Source organism: Lampetra planeri, chromosome 30, assembly GCF_965212315.1.
Source record: "Lampetra planeri chromosome 30, kcLamPlan1.2.h2, whole genome shotgun sequence".
Classification (NCBI taxonomy): Eukaryota; Metazoa; Chordata; class Hyperoartia; order Petromyzontiformes; family Petromyzontidae; genus Lampetra; species Lampetra planeri.
Window position 1 is genome coordinate 5,346,139 of NC_136136.1, and position 18,964 is coordinate 5,365,102.

At 46.0% G+C, this 18,964-nt stretch overlaps 1 protein-coding gene across 1 annotated transcript; it reads left to right on the forward strand.

Annotated features, from left to right (window-relative positions):
* The first annotated feature begins 200 nt into the window (after window positions 1-200).
* On the forward strand, window positions 201-18,954 carry LOC144728836 (ribosomal protein S6 kinase delta-1-like). Its single transcript, XM_078608520.1, has 13 exons — window positions 201-334; window positions 3,154-3,189; window positions 6,615-6,849; window positions 7,906-8,241; window positions 9,442-9,554; window positions 9,660-9,752; window positions 10,870-10,917; window positions 12,113-12,245; window positions 12,559-14,373; window positions 15,364-15,453; window positions 16,041-16,123; window positions 17,348-17,443; window positions 18,538-18,954. The coding sequence occupies exons 1-13, from the start codon at window positions 242-244 to the stop codon at window positions 18,646-18,648; spliced, it is 3,282 nt and encodes a 1,093-aa protein (XP_078464646.1). The 5' UTR covers window positions 201-241; the 3' UTR covers window positions 18,649-18,954.
* The last annotated feature ends 10 nt before the right edge of the window (window positions 18,955-18,964 follow it).

Below are 18,964 nucleotides of genomic sequence, written 5' to 3' on the forward strand. Positions count from 1 at the left end.
CCACATTCTGGCATCGACCCCCACTCCTCTCCTACCCCCCCCCCCTTCTCACCACCCCCCGCCCCTTCACCACCACCCCCCGCCCCTCCACCCGGGCTAGAGGTTTCTCCTCCACATTCTGGCATGGACCCCCACTCCCCTCCCTCGACCCTCCCCCTTCACCACCACCTCCACCCCCCCGGGCTTAGAGGTTTCTCCTCCACATTCTGGCATCGACCCCCACCACGTTGTCGGCGGCGTGATGGGGATGGCGGGCGACTGGGGCAGCCTGGAGCTCGCCCGCTTCTACACCGTCTCCGACAAGGGCCGCTCGCTCTTCGCCGTCACCGCTCACGTATTTACCCACGACAGCTAACCACCACCACCCTCATCCCTACACCGCGCGCATCTTTTACACGTAATTGTTGGTTAGGTTTGTTTTTAGTTCGCCTTTTTGTAATCACAACAGGCGACAACAACAACAACGGCAACAACAGCAACAACAAATCCCCGCGTCCCCTGTGATGTTGTTGGTGGTGGTGGCCCCACGAACCCGGCCACCCGAGTTCCATTCCCGCTCACTGCCACCAATACCGGTCCTGGGCCTCCCCTAGGTCGACTCGGCCTCAAATCAGTTGCCTGCTGCGGTGTGCGGCGTGTGTGTAAATATCGATAGAGATACAAAGGCGGCCGGGCGTGGTGCTGGCCCACCACCCCCTCGTGTGCCGTGCCGGTGCTACTCGCGAACGGCACTTGCCCCTAACAGTCGGACCAGGCTGTACGGGGGACCTTTGTTGTTGTTATGAAGTGCGCTCGTGGCCCGGCTTGGCCACGTAGCACCACGCGTTGTTGTTGTTATTGTCGCTGTGTACAATACAGACATTACGAGTTGTTATTTACTTCTCTACCCCACTGAGTGCTGTGTTAGTTGTTGTGCCCGTCGACTAGAAACCCCGCGTCTTTGTTTTGTATTCGCCTCGACGTCGTCGTGCCGCTCGATTCGCGTGACGTCACGCGCGGCCATCTTGGTGGTCAGATCCCTTGGAGGAGATCACCAAGGTGGCCACCACTTGGTGTTAGTTTAAAAGGAGGGAAATAAAAGACAAACGAAGCAGCTATTGAGTTGGAAATGCCCCACAACCTACTTGCACTACTTGCAGTGTTTCAGTTTAGGCATTTAAAGTTCATGTGACAAAACGCGCGGCCATCTTGGTGGTCAGTTACTCGTAGTCGTAGGATAGATCACCAAGATGGCCGCCACTTGGTGTTTATTTAAAAGGGGGGAAATAAACGACAAACCAAGCAGATCTTGAGTTGGGAATGCCCCACAACCTACTTGCAGTGTTGCAGTTTCGGCACTCAAAGTTCACGTGACAAAACGTGCGGCCATCTTGGTGGTCAGTGACCCGCAGGAGGAGATCACCAAAGTGGCCACCACTTGGTGTTAGTTTAGGAAGTTAAAAAGAAACGACAAACCAAGCAGATCTTGAGTTGGGAATGCCCTACAGCCTACTTGCACTACTTGCAGTTTCGGCACGCAAAGTTCACGTGACAAAACGCGCAGCCATCTTGGTGGTCAGTTCCCTTGGAGGAGATCACCAAGGTGGCCGCCACTTGGTGTTAGTTTAAAAGGAGGGAAAGAAACGATAAACCAAGCAGATCTTGAGTTGGGAATGCCCCACAACCTACTTGCATTGTTGCAGTTTCGGCATTCAAAGTTCATGTAACAAAACGCGCGGCCATCTTGGTGGTCAGTTACTCGTAGGGTAGGTCACCAAGGTGGCCGCCACTTGGTGTTAGTTTAGGAAGTTAAAAAGAAACAACAAACCAAGCAGATCTTGAGTTGGGAATGCCCTACAACCTACTTGCACTACTTGCAGTGTTGCAGTTTCGGCACTCAAAGTTAATGTGACAAAACGCGCGGCCATCTTGGTGGTCAGTTACTCGTAGGGTAGATCACCAAGGTGACTGCCACTTGGTGTTTATTTAAAAGGAGGAAAATAAACGACAAAGCAAGCAGCTCTTGAGTTGGGAATGCCCCACAACCTACTTGCAGTGTTGCAGTTTCGGCACCGCAACCTTCGCGTGACGTCACGTGCGGCCATCTTGGTGGTCAGTTACCCGCAGGGGTAGATCACCAAAGTGGCCGCCACTTGGTGTGAATTTGGGAAGTGATAACGAAACCACAAAGCAAGCAGATCTTGAGTTGGGAATGCCCCACAACCTACTTGCAGTTTTTCAGTTTCGGCACTCAAAGTTCACGTGACAACGCGCGGGCATCTTGGTGGTCAGTGACCTCGGGGGAGATCACTAAATTGGCCGCCACTTGTTAATTTAGAAGTGAAAAGGAAACGACAAACCAAGCAGCTCTTAAATTGGGAATGCCCTGCATCCTACTTGCAGTGTTGCAGTTTTGGCACCTCAAAGTTTGCGTGACAAAACGCGGTGGTCAATGGCCATGGGAGACCAAGATGACCACCACTGTGTTTACAAGAGGAAAAGGCAAAAATACAAACAGCTCCTGGCTCTTTTAAGCTTCGTGAATGAGCAAACAAAAATGCGTCAGTTATTGTAAATTGTGTCTTTATTGCACTGCTCCTGACCTTTTGAAAGGAAGAAATGTCCATGTGAAACTCTCGCAATGGGCAGTGCGCCACCTTAGAGAATTTCCCCGAAAGTTGTTATCATTTCGGTAAACTTCTTTGGCAGCACGAGGAGCAACAACGTTACATTTTTATCTTTTGACTACTGAAAATAGAAAGTTGTCATATCTGCAAATGTTTTCACATTTGAAGCCACCACATTCCATTGCAGAATTTATATTACAGCAATCTTACCCTGATAGTGATGGAGGGATAGATCCACCCAAGGTTATTTTTCTACTTCTAAATCTATTTAATAATATTTCTACAGTGACAATTTCCCCCAATTCCCGGTCTTTATAACCGAAACGTGTTGGAGATATTTCAATTAAGTTGTTTAACGCAACCGGCGACCAGAGTCAAGCCTGGTATCTGTGAACAGGGAGGCAAGCGGGCTTAACCTCCACATGGCTGCTGATCTGAAAGTGTCACAGCAAGTACAGTGTGCAAACACTGCAGCCTTCAGCTGTTGTATAAACTTGTGGTTTGCTCTGTATTATGGTCAAATTCACAGATGTGTTTTAATCCACAGATCGTGTCAAGGTCAAATGCCGAAGATGTCTTTAAGGTGTGTGTGTGCACACGTGTGAGAGAGAACGTGTCAGCTTATCACTTTCCATTCAAAGTTTGCTCAAAGTACTGGACTTGCTGCTCATTTATCACTTAGGTCAACAAGTAGACAGCTGAACTATAAAGGCATATTTTTGCAGTTCTCAAGCAGGCAGAAAAATCGTTCTGGGCAGCTCAAATGGTGGTCTTTTTCTGGGTGAAGCACCCTTGAAGCTCACTTTATACGTGTGCACAACGCATACCATACAGCCATATCATGTGTCACGTCAATGGGAACTAAGAGGTTTATACTTACCTTTCTGGTCTCGTCTCTCTGAAGCCATACACACAAAACATGCAGTTTTGTTATTAAACGTTTGAATCGTCGGTAACTCATAAAACAGTGCACGTCTTTCATTCATGCAGTAATCCACTTGTTTGTATTTAACTGCTTAGCGTTGGTAACCATGTCCATAATATTCATATTCAATATATTCTTAATTTTGACTGTGCTGTCACTGCCATCTGTAACCACTGAATTAACACGCATTCTTTACTTTCTGTTTCCTCTTCGTAACCTTTTATTTTGGCCTCCAACCCATGTCCTGTGCTTTTCCTGCTCCCATTGTTCCATTTCCCTGCGACCCCCCCTGCTCCTCACCCTTGTGTGACCACTTAACGAGCCTCCGCCCTCATAGCTAGAGGTGTGCAAGCGCTACCGGGACATCAAGAGGTTACACAAGGCCCTTTATGCTATTTATAGCACTTTGCAGCTGCGTGCCGACGATTTTCCCCCGTTCCCCAAAAACAGGCTTTTTGGTAAGGGCTGGAATGGCTTCGGGTTCTGTGAGAATGCCTTTTGAGGACCTTGTGCCCAATGAGACAAAAAAGTGATTTCTGTGGTAGAAAGATAATATTGCTTGCTTTGCGATGTGTTTTCTAGTTGTTTAACACATAGGCCTTCGCGACGAATATCCACAATAGAGGGGTTTTTTGGGTTCGATTGCGTAAATATTTACAAAAATATATATTTACGTGATCTAATCCAAAAAAATCCTCTTATGTTTTCTAGTTGTATCGCGTGTTGTCCGGCACGATGGTTGACGTTTAGGACATTGTGCCTAGAAGTATATAGTACAACTGGGAAAATTATTGATTAATAGATTGTCATCCATCGGTTTTCTGTTGTTCATACAATGTGATAATAGACAAACTGTTTTAGAGTTATATTGTGTGTAAAAAAAAAACATATTTTGCTCAAAGTAACATCAACCCTCTGTGCACTCTGTTTATGAAGAAGCACAGCCTGTGTATGGACCACCAGCTTATTTCTGGGACCTGGGGGCATGGGGGGGGAGCATGGATCATTATGATATACAGGGCGCAGACAAGCGCGGTGCCCGCCGTGTCTAACGTTGCACTCCCGCTCCGCTGATCCTGCCGTGCAGGGCGGTTTGACCCACGCCTGATTGAGGAGCGACGCCAGCGCGCAGAGGACCTCTTGCAGTTCTCAGTCACCGTCTCCGCGCTTCACCAGAGCCACGAGATCCGTGTGTTTTTCCAAGTAGGTGGAGTTCACACACGGTTACTAATCTGCGCATTCCAACTTGAATATTGTCATGATCATCAACCATGTTCTTTCCGCTGCTGGGCGAAGGCCTTCCCACGTCGTCCCCATGCTTCGCCACCCTGCAACGCCGCAATGTCTCCCTGTTGCACATGCGCTGCTCTTGTCACTACATCTCTGCAGTGGTAATACTTTGGGGACTGTTCCCAACTTTGGTTGCCATTATGTCACTAGTGTTGTCTCACTGCTATCGTCCCTTCTTGTGATGTCATACCGAAGTTCACTTTTCTTCACAGTCAATATGTTATTTTTGTCAGTGTAATTCCAAGAATGCATCTCTACACTTTATCAACTTCACTTTATATTCACTGCTGCATGAAGGTCCCAAGATTATGCTTGTAATTGCCATTTGTTCTCCAATCCATGTGTTCCTCTTTCCGTACCTTAGGGTAATTTACAGCATGCTCCTCTCCGTGCTCCTTGGTGTACTGTTCGGCTCTATTGTTCCATGTTCTTTGTCAGAATTCGTGTTTCCGACCCATATGTTTCAACAGATGATATGCGTTGAACTAACTCTTCTTCAAGTACCTTTGTATCTTGCATTTCATTCTCAGGTACTTCACTCAACTCTTGCTCGTATCTTTGTCATCGTTGTATACTGGTCTGCCTTCAATAATTTCCAAAGATATACCTATGCTCTTTATTTTCCAATTTTTTTTTTTTATATCTTTGAAAAAACAAGATGAGTCTAATCTAGACACTGTCAGTGTTCTGCGTACAGCCAATGATAAGAATAGCATTCCAGAAATGTTTGGGAAAAGCAGAGCATGTTCCATGTGCCATTGGAATCTTTTTGAAGCTTCAGGTCAAATCAATAAGCATGAGTGCCTTGTATAAACAAAGTGAATTGTTATGCCTGATGGTCACCAATATAGATGATAAAAAATATGTTATAAACATCTTTATTCTCGAGTAGACAAGGTAGGGAAGACTAGATTATTTGGGCAGGTGTTGAGAAGAGACGGAGGAAGATAAAATATTAAGGGCCATGGAGACTAAAGATCGATAGGCTCACACAGACTCATAGGTTAGACAGGTTATGCACATGCCAGGGCAGAAGGAGAGGGAGACTGAGGGTGAGATGGAAGGATGCATTGATACAAGATTTGAGGTCAGTGGATGTGATGAGAGAAGAGGCATGGAATAGAAGCTTGTGTAGAAAAAATATATGAGCAGTTGACCTCATGCGATAACTTGACTTTTGGCTGAGAAAAATATGTAAGCCTATGGATCTTGTAGGAGTATGTTAAGTCTATAGATCTCTATGCAAGTGTAATGAGTGGCTTCGACATGGTAGAAACTTGAAGTTGTTCATGAATAAATCTTCGGTACAGACTTGTTCTCGCGCTCTCTCTCTGCGGATGTCCACCCGCTTGGGTGGCTACACTGCCCCGCGCCACGTGGCGCTCACCCGCTCTCTAACACGCTGCTGGCTGACGGCGCGCTAGGGAGCGGCCGGAGGTCGAGCCGCCAGGTGGCAGGTGGAGACGGCAACGGGTAGCTCCTCTTTATCTTCAAACACCGACCCCTAACGTTGCTGTGCCCCCGGCTTATATTCACTCCCCGGAGGCTAAGCCCCGCCTCTGGCCACGCCCCTCCTGGAACCTTCGGGAACGTTCCAGAGGCTTCCCTGGTCGATCCGCCCCATCAACTTTCACCTAGATGTAATGCTCACCTTAGAGACACATAGACTGTATAAAGTAATATACCCCCCACAATAATCCAGGAGATGGCGCTCTCTTATTACATAAGGATGAAGATGATTATATTCTGTGATGCAGCATTGCTTTGCATGGTGTGCCGCACTTGCCTTCCAGGGAGGCGTCGGCCAAACTTGTGCGCCATTGCAGAGGGTGACGACTCGCAACGGCCTGTGGCTGCCCCTGGTGCCACCTCTTGGCCCGGGTCCCAGTCCTGGGACTGACCAGGGCTGGTACTCTGGCCATGGCCTGGAACATGCGTCCAGAGTGACCAGATTATCGGGAAGGACGGCCACAGAGACTCGTGAGAGCCCTCGGCTGCCGCATGATGGAACCGGTGCTCAGACTCCTGGTATGGTCTCTAGGCTACAGCACAATGCCTTAGCATTTCATATCATGTATGTGTCTATGACCAAATCATGTGGAATGCACCTGACCTCATCAAATTACAGAAGCAGGTTTGAGCGTGGATCGTCGATGTTTGGTTAACCACGGTGTTGTATCAGGGTGTTTTTGGCTGTGGGGCCATGTGGTGAGCAGCAGAGGGCAATGTGGCAAAATCCATCCGAGTAATGTATTTTATCCATAAGAGTTTATTTGGGTTAGATTGGTTGCGAAAGCCTCCGTGTTAATGTATTTTAAATGCTCCTACAGATATGTTACCTACCTTCCACCCATACAGAGGGGCTTGGTGAAGTATGGTTAAATAACCCCCATTGAAATTATTTCAGCAGCAATTCTGCATTATCACCTCTTCTGGAGCCGTTCTTTGACACAGGGTCATGCACTGCGAGCTGCAGAGTTCCTATTGGAAATGTTGGCATGACAGATACTTAGGGTGCAAGTGGAATATAGTTTTATCGGAAAAGTAAAATAAATAAAAGGTGAGTTAAGCATGCTTCCGTTTGCTATTTTCTCTTATGTTCACCTGGCATTCGAGAGAGCCATCAATGTCAGGCTTATTGTATTTTGAAGGCAAGAGCTTGCTTCAGGTAATTGCGTTTTATCTGAAATGTGATTGCACTCACGAGAAAACAAGACACTCGATTTCTGCCTCCATTCAGCTAGAAATGATGTCCAATGTTTACTGGTACGTGAACACATATTAATTGAAACGTGAGTTATCCTTGGAATTTGGCAGAATGCTTTTCCTGAGAGTTGATTCTGTATTCCATCTACCATTATATCTCTTGCAAATTAAATTAATGCTTCAATGCCTGTGGAGCAATATATATGTATAAAATACAATTTATTTTGTTTGATGAAAACAAGTAATTTATGCCATCCTACATGGAAACAATAAAACGCACCATTTAATTTTTATTTCGGGCATCAAAACATTGGTCGTTTTGGCGATGCGCAATTTTCATGGTAAATTACAACCAATTGTCTGAAATTGTGTTGTCAGAATTGAGCAAGCCGGGAGCTCCTGCGTGCCTCGACCGTGGGTCACGCAGCCCTCCTACAGGCGCCATGGCCTTCCCAGAAAGCTCACCCCCTGGCGGTGGTAGTGGCGTCAGCAGCGGTACGGGGCCACTGTCCAAGGCGGCGTCATACCTGGACCGCGTGCGCGGCTCACCGTCGCGCAGAGCTGGCTTCGACACCGCCAGCGGAAAGGGCGCCTACCTGCTGCAGGCGGCCGCACAGATCCGGCTGGCGCTGGAGGCGGAGGCAGCTGAGCGCTACGAGGGGGCCTTCAACCACTACCAGAGCAGCGTGGGACTGCTGCTGCGCGGCGTGCAAGGTATGGGCTGGCGACAATCGCCGCTTGCCGTACACACCGATGCTTGTGCCCTTTGTTTTGTACCATCCAGGCATCTGCCATCTGGAAGCTTGAAAAAGGGAAAACGATATACAATTAAGATTAAGATAGCGAAGCGGCCAGATGACTCAATTCTGAGGGCAGAGCTGGCACCGCTGAGACCTGGGTGTCAATCCAGGCAGCTGCCTTTAATTACCAATGGCTGCTCAATATTCGTCACATTTATTTGGCTAATTGCAGCTCTTGAAATACTCTCTTGTTACCATCTTGTTAGGGGCGCCATGGTGGTGAGGAAGTATAAAGTAGGTATTGGGTTCATTCCCGACCCTGCCACCTTCATATTTGATTTTGCATGTTCTCCCTGTGATTGCGTGGATTTTTATTCGGATCCTCCGGTTTTTCACTGCTATAAATTTCCACATTAGCAACTTCGGTGAGCTATCATTTTTGGCCCGGTCACTTCTGCAAAAGAGCTATGTAGCTATGTGGGCCTTACCTGATAAATAATTTGTTTTTATTTTTAATAGTTTATATCAAACAAACTGGCTTAATGAAAATCAAATTGCAGTTCAGATACATAGATGGGGCATAACAAAACGTACATCAGCATACAAGCTCCCTTAATGGCACGAAGTAAACATTTATTTATAATTGATATGACCATTTTGTGGCAAATATTCAATAAGTTAAATTCGCAGTGTATGGGAATTAAGAGCAGCACAGGGTCACAGTAACCCTCATATCTCTCAAGTTCTTTAGAAATTTGTCAAAGCATTATGCACATATTTACATATGTAGATATTGTACTCACTGCAGAGAACTCTCGCGAAACGACTGCACACCATGATAGCTGGCGCCAATCTATGCCACGTGCCCTTCCGCATGGCCTTGTGGGAGCTTTGGTACTGATAAAAAAAAAATTATTTTAGTTTTTCTTCCGGTTCTGTACACGTACGTCATTGGAACTGAATCGAAAGACAAACTGAAGATTTCTATTTATTATTTTTATTTTCTATCTACGTGACTTCACCGAAAGAACCAAGGAACACACAAAAGTAGTTAAAGAGCACCTCCGAGATGACTAGATCAGCATACATACATAGAATACATGTACGTAGCTGCGTAACTTTCAATGCAGTAACAGCAACGCCTTGGAATGTCTCTTCCATCATCTACTTGCAGCGGACCCGGATCCGGTGAGGCGCGAGGCTGTGAGGAGGAAGACGCAGCAATACCTGATGCGAGCGGAGCGTATCTTCACGCAGCACCTGGGGAACGGGCCAGCACACTCCGCAGTATGAGCCGCAACTATACAGGTCTGTCTGCCTTTGTCTCGGTGGCAACTTTGTACGTTCTGTAACCCACGTGTGTGTGTGTGTCGCGCGTGCGTCTTCACCCAGGGATTCAGCAGCCTTGGGCTCAGGCACATGCGGAGTTTGAGTGGCCCACCCGAGGAACTCAAGTACTACAAAGTTCTCAGCATTTTTGACAAGGTGGGGGTGGACTCTTTAACTTTTTTTGATTGGTGTAATTTATAGTAATCAAATGAGTAAGGTTTATTGTAACTCAAGAATGAAGAGCGTTATGAGGATGAGTAATGCACAAGAAATAGGCAGAATACATTCCCTTTTCCAAATTGCAATAATATGTTTTGAGAAGACATGACTTGACCTGGAGAACTGGAAAAAATCATTAAGTGGAGTAATTTTATTTTGTTATATTTGCCAGATACCTATCGATGGGATGTCTGAATTAGAGTTTTTCAAACATCCATCTTACATACTATTGATATATGAAAAGATGTTGTCCATCTTGAGATGTTGAAATAGCTGTTGTCATTCCACTTTTAACTCAAGAACCAAAAGTTTGAATAAGTCCGTGTCTACACAGCAGCTCCGCTGATTATGTGGCTGTGACAGATGGTCCTTGGTACCGATTAGCAAGGTTGGCTTTGTACGGTGTGAAAGAAGTTCAACATACAGCGACTTGATTTTCGTCACTTCGCTCTTTCGGCCGTTTTCAATTATAACCACATTTAAAATTTCATCCACGTGCCTTTCCTCTTTCGTCCAATTTCATCCCAAAACCTTCCATGACGTTCGTGCCACGCGCCATCTTTTTCGTTCAGTCTTTGAATAGAAGTCGTTCAGTGAGCATCTCTTATATTTGTGTTTATTCATATATTATTAAGACTGTACTTATTTCTGTGATTATACTGTAAACAATTCATAGTTATTTTGTGATAACAGTATAATACTACAGTGTTTACTTACGCAAGAATACAACTCTTTCAAGGTATCATTTTGTTTATTTAGTTTTGTTTATTTATTCTTACGTTTATTTTTCTTTTATTTCTGTTTATTTAGGTTTCACACGCGTGTGTTATATAGTTACTATAGTTATTTGCACGTACTTTTTATATTTACTGCAGTTATTTGCAAGTACGTTTTTCACCGGCCAAAATAAATTCGCAAGCTAAATAAAGTCTCTGCTTTGCCATTTGTCCATTTTTGACATTCGTTCATGCTCTGGTCCCTAACCAGACGAAAGTGGAAGGTATTCCTGTGCATATGTTTATTGTTTTGAAAATGTGTGTTGTGTTCTGTTTAGGTTTTACTTGTTAAAGACCAAAATACCGGAGAGAAATACATCCTAAAGGTGAGTTATCCTACCTTGGCAGATTTATTTTTTATTCAGAACCAAAATTAAAAATATATATAATCCATTCATAATTGAGGCTGTGGAAACATGCAATACAAAATGAGAAACGTGCAGTTGGGCATCTGTAAAATAAAACAATAACCACACTCCCTCTTCTCGATTTCCGATGTAATTTGCTAAAATGTCAACGTGCGCGGATGACCTAGGTGTGGGCGTCTATTTGAAAATGTGTTCGCGCTGTTGATATGCTCGACTGTGTTTTGACTCAAATAAAAATTTGCATTCTGTAATAAGCGCCGCGCAATACATATTAACACGTCTTATAAGCAAACCTCTTCACATTTCAGAAAAGAAAAATGTTAACATAAATGTCATTTATTTTCTTTCTATTTCCCGTGGTGCGAGGGCTTGCTGTGACCCACTGGTGTGGTATGATCGTTGTTTTTACATGTTTTCTTTTTTCCATTTGGACATTTATATTCAATCTTTGCTCATCTTTGCCATATCACAGAAATAAAGCATTTCCATTTGGGTCTCTAGCAAAAATAAATACATCTTCTTCAGGGTGTTCTCTGGAAGATTATATCACAAAACTACTTTTGACAACCTTCCAGTTACCTCTTCCCGAGAGTCTATTTGGATATTCTGCACTTGATAACTTGCCCTGCTAGAGAGACAGTTGACTTAAGTAAAAACTACGTATGTGCTTGTTTTTGTGTGTGTGCAGTCATTCGTGAATGGGTTGAGTCCATATATTCACTATTTTAGAGAACCCAGTTTAATCATGCACGGCTGAAACCCAGATTCATCTAGGGTTCTAAACAGTACTAGCCTCTCACAGCTGAGCCACCTCAAGATACTGTATATAATTTTTTTTATGATTTTGTCTTTTTCCCTCATTGTATACGGATTTTGCTTTTGGTTGCACATCACAAGACAAAGAATCCATTCTGAAGTCTCGCAGAGAAGTGTGGATATCAAAGAACTACTACCGAGCTCACCTTCAAAATACCTCTAACCCACGCAGTAGCAGGCAGCACTTTCCCACTAGCCCTGCCACAAAAGAGTAAATTGCAGCCAAACCGATATTTAAAATGCTCATAGCAGAACCAAATTGAATGTGATGGTTTTCGTTGTGCAAATGTGGTTCTTAACATCTTACGATAATCAACCGGCCGTGGTCTCTGTGCAGAGCGTGCGCAAGACGAGCGGCGACTCGCCTGGTCGGCGGACGGTGCTGCCCCAGGGTGTCCCCTTCATGGTGCCACTGCTTCGCTACTACATCACCGACGACTCCATATTCTTGCTGCTGCAGCACGTACAAGGCACGCAACGACGATCCAGAGCTGGGGGGCGACAAAAACCATCGAAATCCGGTCGCTTTTTGACACTTGTATTGTATCGCTCATGGCTGCTCTCATGGTTAGCGTTCAAAGGGTATGATGATGTGAGCCCAAGTGAAATGGATTGCCAGTTATTGTTTTCATGCAGAAGTTACTTAAGAATTTACAGATTCATTCAAATTTATATTTGCGTAGCTTTTAATATCTTAATAGCACATACATTGACAGGTAGACATCATTATCCATCTCACGTTAATGCCTCTCTTTATTTCACACCCTTTTCTCATTCTAACAGGCGGGCGCCTGTGGTCACATGTCAAGAAGCAGTTCTCTTCTGAAGTGCCCTTCGAGGGGTTCGTGGGGCAGCGTCCACTCACCTGTAGGGTAACTTGCGGCATGAGGGGCAGCGTGACGAGCCCCAACCTCAAACAGTACGCCGGCGCAACACCCGGGCATTTGAGCAAGTCGACAGGCGTCGCTGACCCTTGCGATAGCGACGATAATGATGACAAAGGCGAAGGTGTCGGCTGCGAAGTGACACGTCGTATGGGGTACACACACCCGGATGAGTCTCAGGCGTGTCTCCCCGACGCTGGCGGGGAGGCACGCCCAGACGTTCCGTCCGCTGGCACGCCGGATTCTCAAGGAAGCGGGCATGTTTGTGGCCTGCTGAGCCACAGCGTAAAGGAATGCCTCTCACACAATAGCATGGCGGCAGGGGACGCCTGCTTAAGTGGCCAAGAAGAGATGACTGACCGATTCCCGCCGTGCCAGGCGCCCATTGGCGGAACCAACGCGTTCAGCGTCACACGCGCCCCCAATGACCGCATACCTACCTCCGACGGCGCAACTGTGCCGCTGCCGACGCCCGCCGCGTGCGGTGCCAGGGCTGCGTCGGACTGCAGCGACTCGCCGTGCCGATCGGCCTCCAGGTCGCCGAGCAAAGCGACGGGTCGTCGCTGCACGCCGGGGCCCAGAGCGTGCAGCCGACTCACTCGTGAAGATTGCGCCGAGAAGCAGAACGGTGCGAGGAGTCCTGTTCGAGCGGCGGACTTGAAGCTAAAGCTGAAGCCCAGCCCGGTGAGGGACCGGTGTGACCACGTGCCTTACACCATCACCGTCAACCCCTTCGAGGTGATTGGCAGACAGGAGTTTGCCGACGATGCCCACTGTAATTCCACAGGCAATTTCAGCGGCTTTGCTTGCAATTACGATCGCGACGGGTCTTACCTGGCCTTAACTCAAAAAGACAGTTCTGAATTGCGGGATGCCTTTGCCAGTTATTCGAGTGCCCTATCCAATGATTTGCCTTTCATTGCCGCTGAAAGGAAGGAGCACCTCTGTAATGGGGTGGCGTTTGAAAGCGATGACTCAAACAGGGCTGGTGAAAGCAGCCACTCTCTGGCAGACCCATTATCAAGCGCACCTGGCTTGGTCAATATCCCCCTAGAGGTGGTCGATATCCTTGCCGTGGACCGGCTGGGACTAGATGAAGCTGGCGATGAGAAATGCGGCTGCAATATAATTGGGGACGTACACAGTGTTGAACTGAACCCAGAGTCCGTACAGTTGTCCTTCGGGGCGACGTACCACATACCAAATGGAAACGGAAAGCACTTTTGCGCATCCTCGCAGGATTCCTCGAGCGATGCTTTTGAACAAATTGCAATTTCGGCCGGAAACGAACACTTGCACCTCGTGACCGACAGTCGAACCGACCCCGGAGCTTCCCGCGATTCCACAGAAAATGGATTTGACGAAAGGGATGGAAATGAACGGTCGCAGGATGAGCCAGGACTCGAACCCGAGGCTGCCAAACTCTCCTATCGACGGCGGGAGAAGAGTTCCACCGCCAGCGACACACCTGACGCCGGTGGGGGCAGCAGCAGCAGCAGAGGCGGCCTCCATCGCCGCGATCGCCTCTTTGTGGCGTCGGCGGCGGCTCCCCCGTCTAGCCGGGGGGGCTGCCCAGTGCGCCAGCCACTGGCCGTGCCCGAGGAGCCGGTGAGGGTGTGGGCGGCACAGCTGGTGCAGGCGCTCGACGGGCTTCACAAGCAGGGCCTGGTGTGCGGAGATCTCAACCCTCGCAACATTCTGCTTGAATCAACAGGTGTGGGCCTACCCGATATTTTTGTTATATTTTATTTTTGGTATCCCTGCGGGAAGGCCCATTGCGCTAGCAAAGCTGATCTTAAGGGGGGGGGACCCTGGGAGAGTTAGGGGTAAAGGAAGTAGGTTGTTATTGTACTTCCAGAAATATAACCTCTCTTACCGAGTTGAAAGTAATTTTCAGGAGGATCCTGTATTGCGATGTTTTCGCAAATACATTTTGAAGGTCTGCACTGTTGGGTTCAAGAAACCACGTGCAGTCTCGTCGTATTGGTGAATGTATGTGTGAATCTCGCAATATTGTTTGATTTCTTACATTTTTGTTATGTATTTTCTTGCTGGCCAAGATTAATATATTTCTGACCACAGGCATGGGTACTTTATCAGTAAAGTGATATAGTAATTATGTTTATTTTTCCCCTGGATTTATAAACTGCTGGATGAACGACTCCCCGTACCATTGCCATCATTTTATAGTCACGATGACAAAAGGTCATTTAGCTCCGACACGGATGCTGATTTCATCACCTTAGCCGACCTCTCCCCCTCAAGCCCACTTTTCTAACATGCATACGTTCTCTCATCTGTGTGTTTCTCATTCTATCAGTATCATTCCAATCATGCATCTAATTCCAAGTAAGCGTGCATGTGTTATTGTAGACAGATACAAATTTTAATTTACACTTGCTGCTTTAAACATTAATGTCCAAAAATTACACGTGGTTTAAGGGTGTGGTTTAAGAGACGCTATTAAACAAAATTGCAAGATTAATTATGTAATTATGGAGGCGCATTTGATTTATAGATTCACTTAATATTTGTTGATGCCTTTATCTTTCCACTTCATGATTGTACATTAATTATGGTTAAAGTGATGCTCTTAAAGTTTGTTTGACCATCATGGTGTGTTTTTTGTTACTTTTAACCCTGCCTTTTCTGTTTTCTTTTTGTCCTTTTACTTCATCACTATGCCGTGTGACTACGACTCAAGGACACATCCGAGTGACGTACTTCAGCCAGTGGAGCGAGGTGGAGAAGGCATTCTCCCAGACAGCCGTGCAGGACATGTACTGTGCACCAGGTAAACTAAACTTACTAAAATTAAACTAAACTATTTTTTTATTTTATCATGTAAGGCCAACTGAGCGAAATACCTTTTTTTCAGAAGCGACCTGGCCACAAATGGTAGCTCATTGAAATGACTTATCACGTGGAAATTTAAAGCAGCCAAATACTCTTAAATGCTCGTTTCTAAACGTGGAGAGAAAAAACGGACGACCCGGAGAAAATCCACACGACCACGGGGAGAAAGACATGCAAACTTCAAATATACTGGCGTCAGGGTTGGGATCAAACCCACGATGTATACCAGGCGAGGTAGTTAACATCTCGGCACTGTGGTGCCCCAACGTGACCTCGCTTCTCCCCATCTTGCATCACTTCTTTTGGTCACGATTGAGTATTCCCGTGCCACACTCCGCTTGCACACGTATGCACTTTTGTCTCTTTTCTATGGGATGAAATTGCGTCAGTGCGTGTGTGTCCTTAGATGGCTTCAGATGACCACATTACGAAAAACAACGCCATTAAAGTAAATTGCAGCTTCTATGCTCACGCCAAGCTGACTTAACACAAGTGTTTTTTTCGTCCCCCCCCCCCCCCATTCAGAAATCGTTGCTGCATACCAGGAAACAAAGGTCTCTGATTGGTGGAGCTTTGGTGTTCTTCTCTATGAACTCCTGACTGGAGAGGTAAAGTGGCAACAATTTGCCCACACAGCTTTGCCAGAATACACTCCTCTGTGTGTGTGGTTTTGCGTTCTTGTCGACTAAGGCGCATGCCGGATTCCTCATTTAATCATCCACACTTGTACGTTGGTTTGAGAGTAAAAAGACAACGGCCTCATTCATCTTATCCCTCTTAGATTTGTAGTGTTTTTTGCAGGACAGTTTTGGAAATGGGATGCAGCTGAAACCATGGGGAAGTACCGGGAGAGTAAGGATTTATCCCCCTCCCCCCCGGTGATTCGATGAATTGCAATTTGTTTTCCAATGTATCACTAACTTGCAAAGAAGACAATTAATAAGTGAGCTCTGGTAAAGTAAAGACAAAAAATTGATTGTCCCGGCTTGTGAAGCACATTTTCAGCTTTCACATAAAGTCAGTTGTTGATTATCCAGTGATATGGTTGGGGGGAGAATTGGTGGTCTGGATAAAACAAAAACATGGATAATTCTAAGCTTCTTCTTGGTTCTTTTGGTAAAGTCACGTAGAAGGGAAATAATAAAATAATAAAAATAAAACTATAAAATAATTCTCACGACGTTTCGGCCACAACGCAAGCAGCCGTCCTCAGGTGAAGACCAGGTCTGTCGGGGAGACGCTGTCTGCAGTCACGAAAGCTTTAAATCGAAAAAAATCCAAGCTTATTTAAAATAGAATATAGAATGTATTGCTTAGCTATGGTGATAACTCAGCCCATCATGCCTCTGGGGTCGAGAAAATAAGTACCACTTTGGGGAAGTCAACAGTGGTTGTCCTGTGGATAGCAGCGTGTAATTTCTGCCACTGGCTCAGTGATTCAAACAGGAGATGAGTACCGCCACCCTCCTTGCTCATCAGAGCAGGGAAACGCTTTGACTTTCACCGTGGAGGTACAGACTTATAGAATGCGTCGTCTGCTTTCATTGCTCCTTACTCAGTTTACATTCCGACGTGAGTGCGGTCTCCTGGGCAATGAGTCGCTGACCCTTAACTAGCGAGAAACACCTCATTCGAGAACCGGTGCTTGTGATGATTATTTTATTTGCAACATGGTTCTTGTTTTCACAACCCGGATAATCCACCCGCAGATAATCCAGAATTACATGTCCACTGAAACAGATGCTGCATATGCGGAGGTCTCTTGCTTTCCAAAAGGGAATTAATTGGAGTGACTTTGGATAATAACAAGTGTTTTGTCTTCTGTTCTGCAGGCCCTATGTCACTGCCATCCAACTGGCATCACTGCCCACACCAAGCTAAGCCTGCCCACTCACTTGTCCGATGAGGCACAGTCTCTTCTCCGGCAGGTAAATGATTGCGTCAGCTGGCCTTGCTGTGCACAATTGTGCACAGCAAGGCCAGCTTTTCATGTCGTCGTGATAAAAATATAATAATGACATTTATTTATCCAGAAAAGTCAACAGACTCTCTTTCAGCATGTTCCTGCATTGAACAATTGCATCTAAAGAAGTATTTTTTTTGTGGTAGAAAATCAATGTGCCCGGAGTAAGATGCGTGCCGCTTATCAGGGGATAACGCTGAACATTCCCAAATGAATACTTTGCTGTCCTGTCGCCTGACCACCTACGAGCCCTTGCCTCCAAACTGCTTAATTGCTCTCATTAGGCCAGCTGGTTGTTTAACCATTGCCACAGCTGGCATTTTTCCACCTGCCCCCACTAGGGTCTATTCCAATAACAGCCATCCTGGTCTGCTGGTTGTATTTTTTTTGTTCAACGTTGAGGCCAACATGGTCCACACCAAAGATGTGTCATGCTGACAACAATGTAGATCACCCTGCAATGTCCTGCAACCGCCACCACCGCCGCTGACCACGGTCTTGGGCTGTGGTCATCTTTGTAAAAGAGCTGTTTAGCTTAATGGGCCTTACCTGTCTTCTTGCCTGTCGTCTTACCTGCTCAAACTCCGGTTTTCCTACAAACTCCGGTCATCTTCGTAGCGACTTTTGACTCCCCATCGAACAAAGACGGTCACTGGATGCGCTTCTGCAGGCATCTAGAACGCTCTTCGTTCCGATATTAGGAAGCCACTGGAGTTATGCACTTTTGAATCTAAATTTCAAACTAATTTGTTTAGAACTGATTTTTGTGTTAGTTTGTTGTCCTTCCCAGTCCACTCCGAATGGCACGCTTGGATACCTATGGTGCGAAAGAAGTTCAACATACAACATATAATGCAACAAAGTTTTGAGTTTGAGATGATGCGACCATGAGAATCTGTTGTCAAACTGGCACCAGAGTTCTGCGGTCACGCACCGAAGTCAAGCAAGCCTGACCCCCACCTCCTGCAGAGTCTGGAACAAGAACATATGAATGAATGTTCTGGCTGGGTTATTTATATTATTTTAGATAACTTTATTTATTCTTTTGTATTTTTGCAGCTGCTGCAGTTCAGCCCCGCCGAGCGGCTGGGTGCGGGACCCAGCGGAGCCGACGAAATCCGATTGCACCACTTTTTCGCCTCCATCGACTGGGATCAACTGCACGGATGACATCAGCACGGACAAGGGAAATCTGCCGATGTTACAACCACGTGGGATTTTATTCGGTTTATAAGAACCGTGAAATTACATGTCAACATGAACACGAGAACAAAATCTACTTATGCGGCAATAAATTAGCTTACGTTCCAAAATAATAAATGTTAATTTTCAGGGTTTCTTTTTTTTTTACCCCACACCCAAGTGTTGGGAAGAGCCATCTTGACCGAGTGACCCTAATTATGAACCAGGGAAGCACCATTTTGCATCATAATTGTATAAAGAGCTTGATCATTTTATAATTTATAAGTTAGAAAATATTTTACAT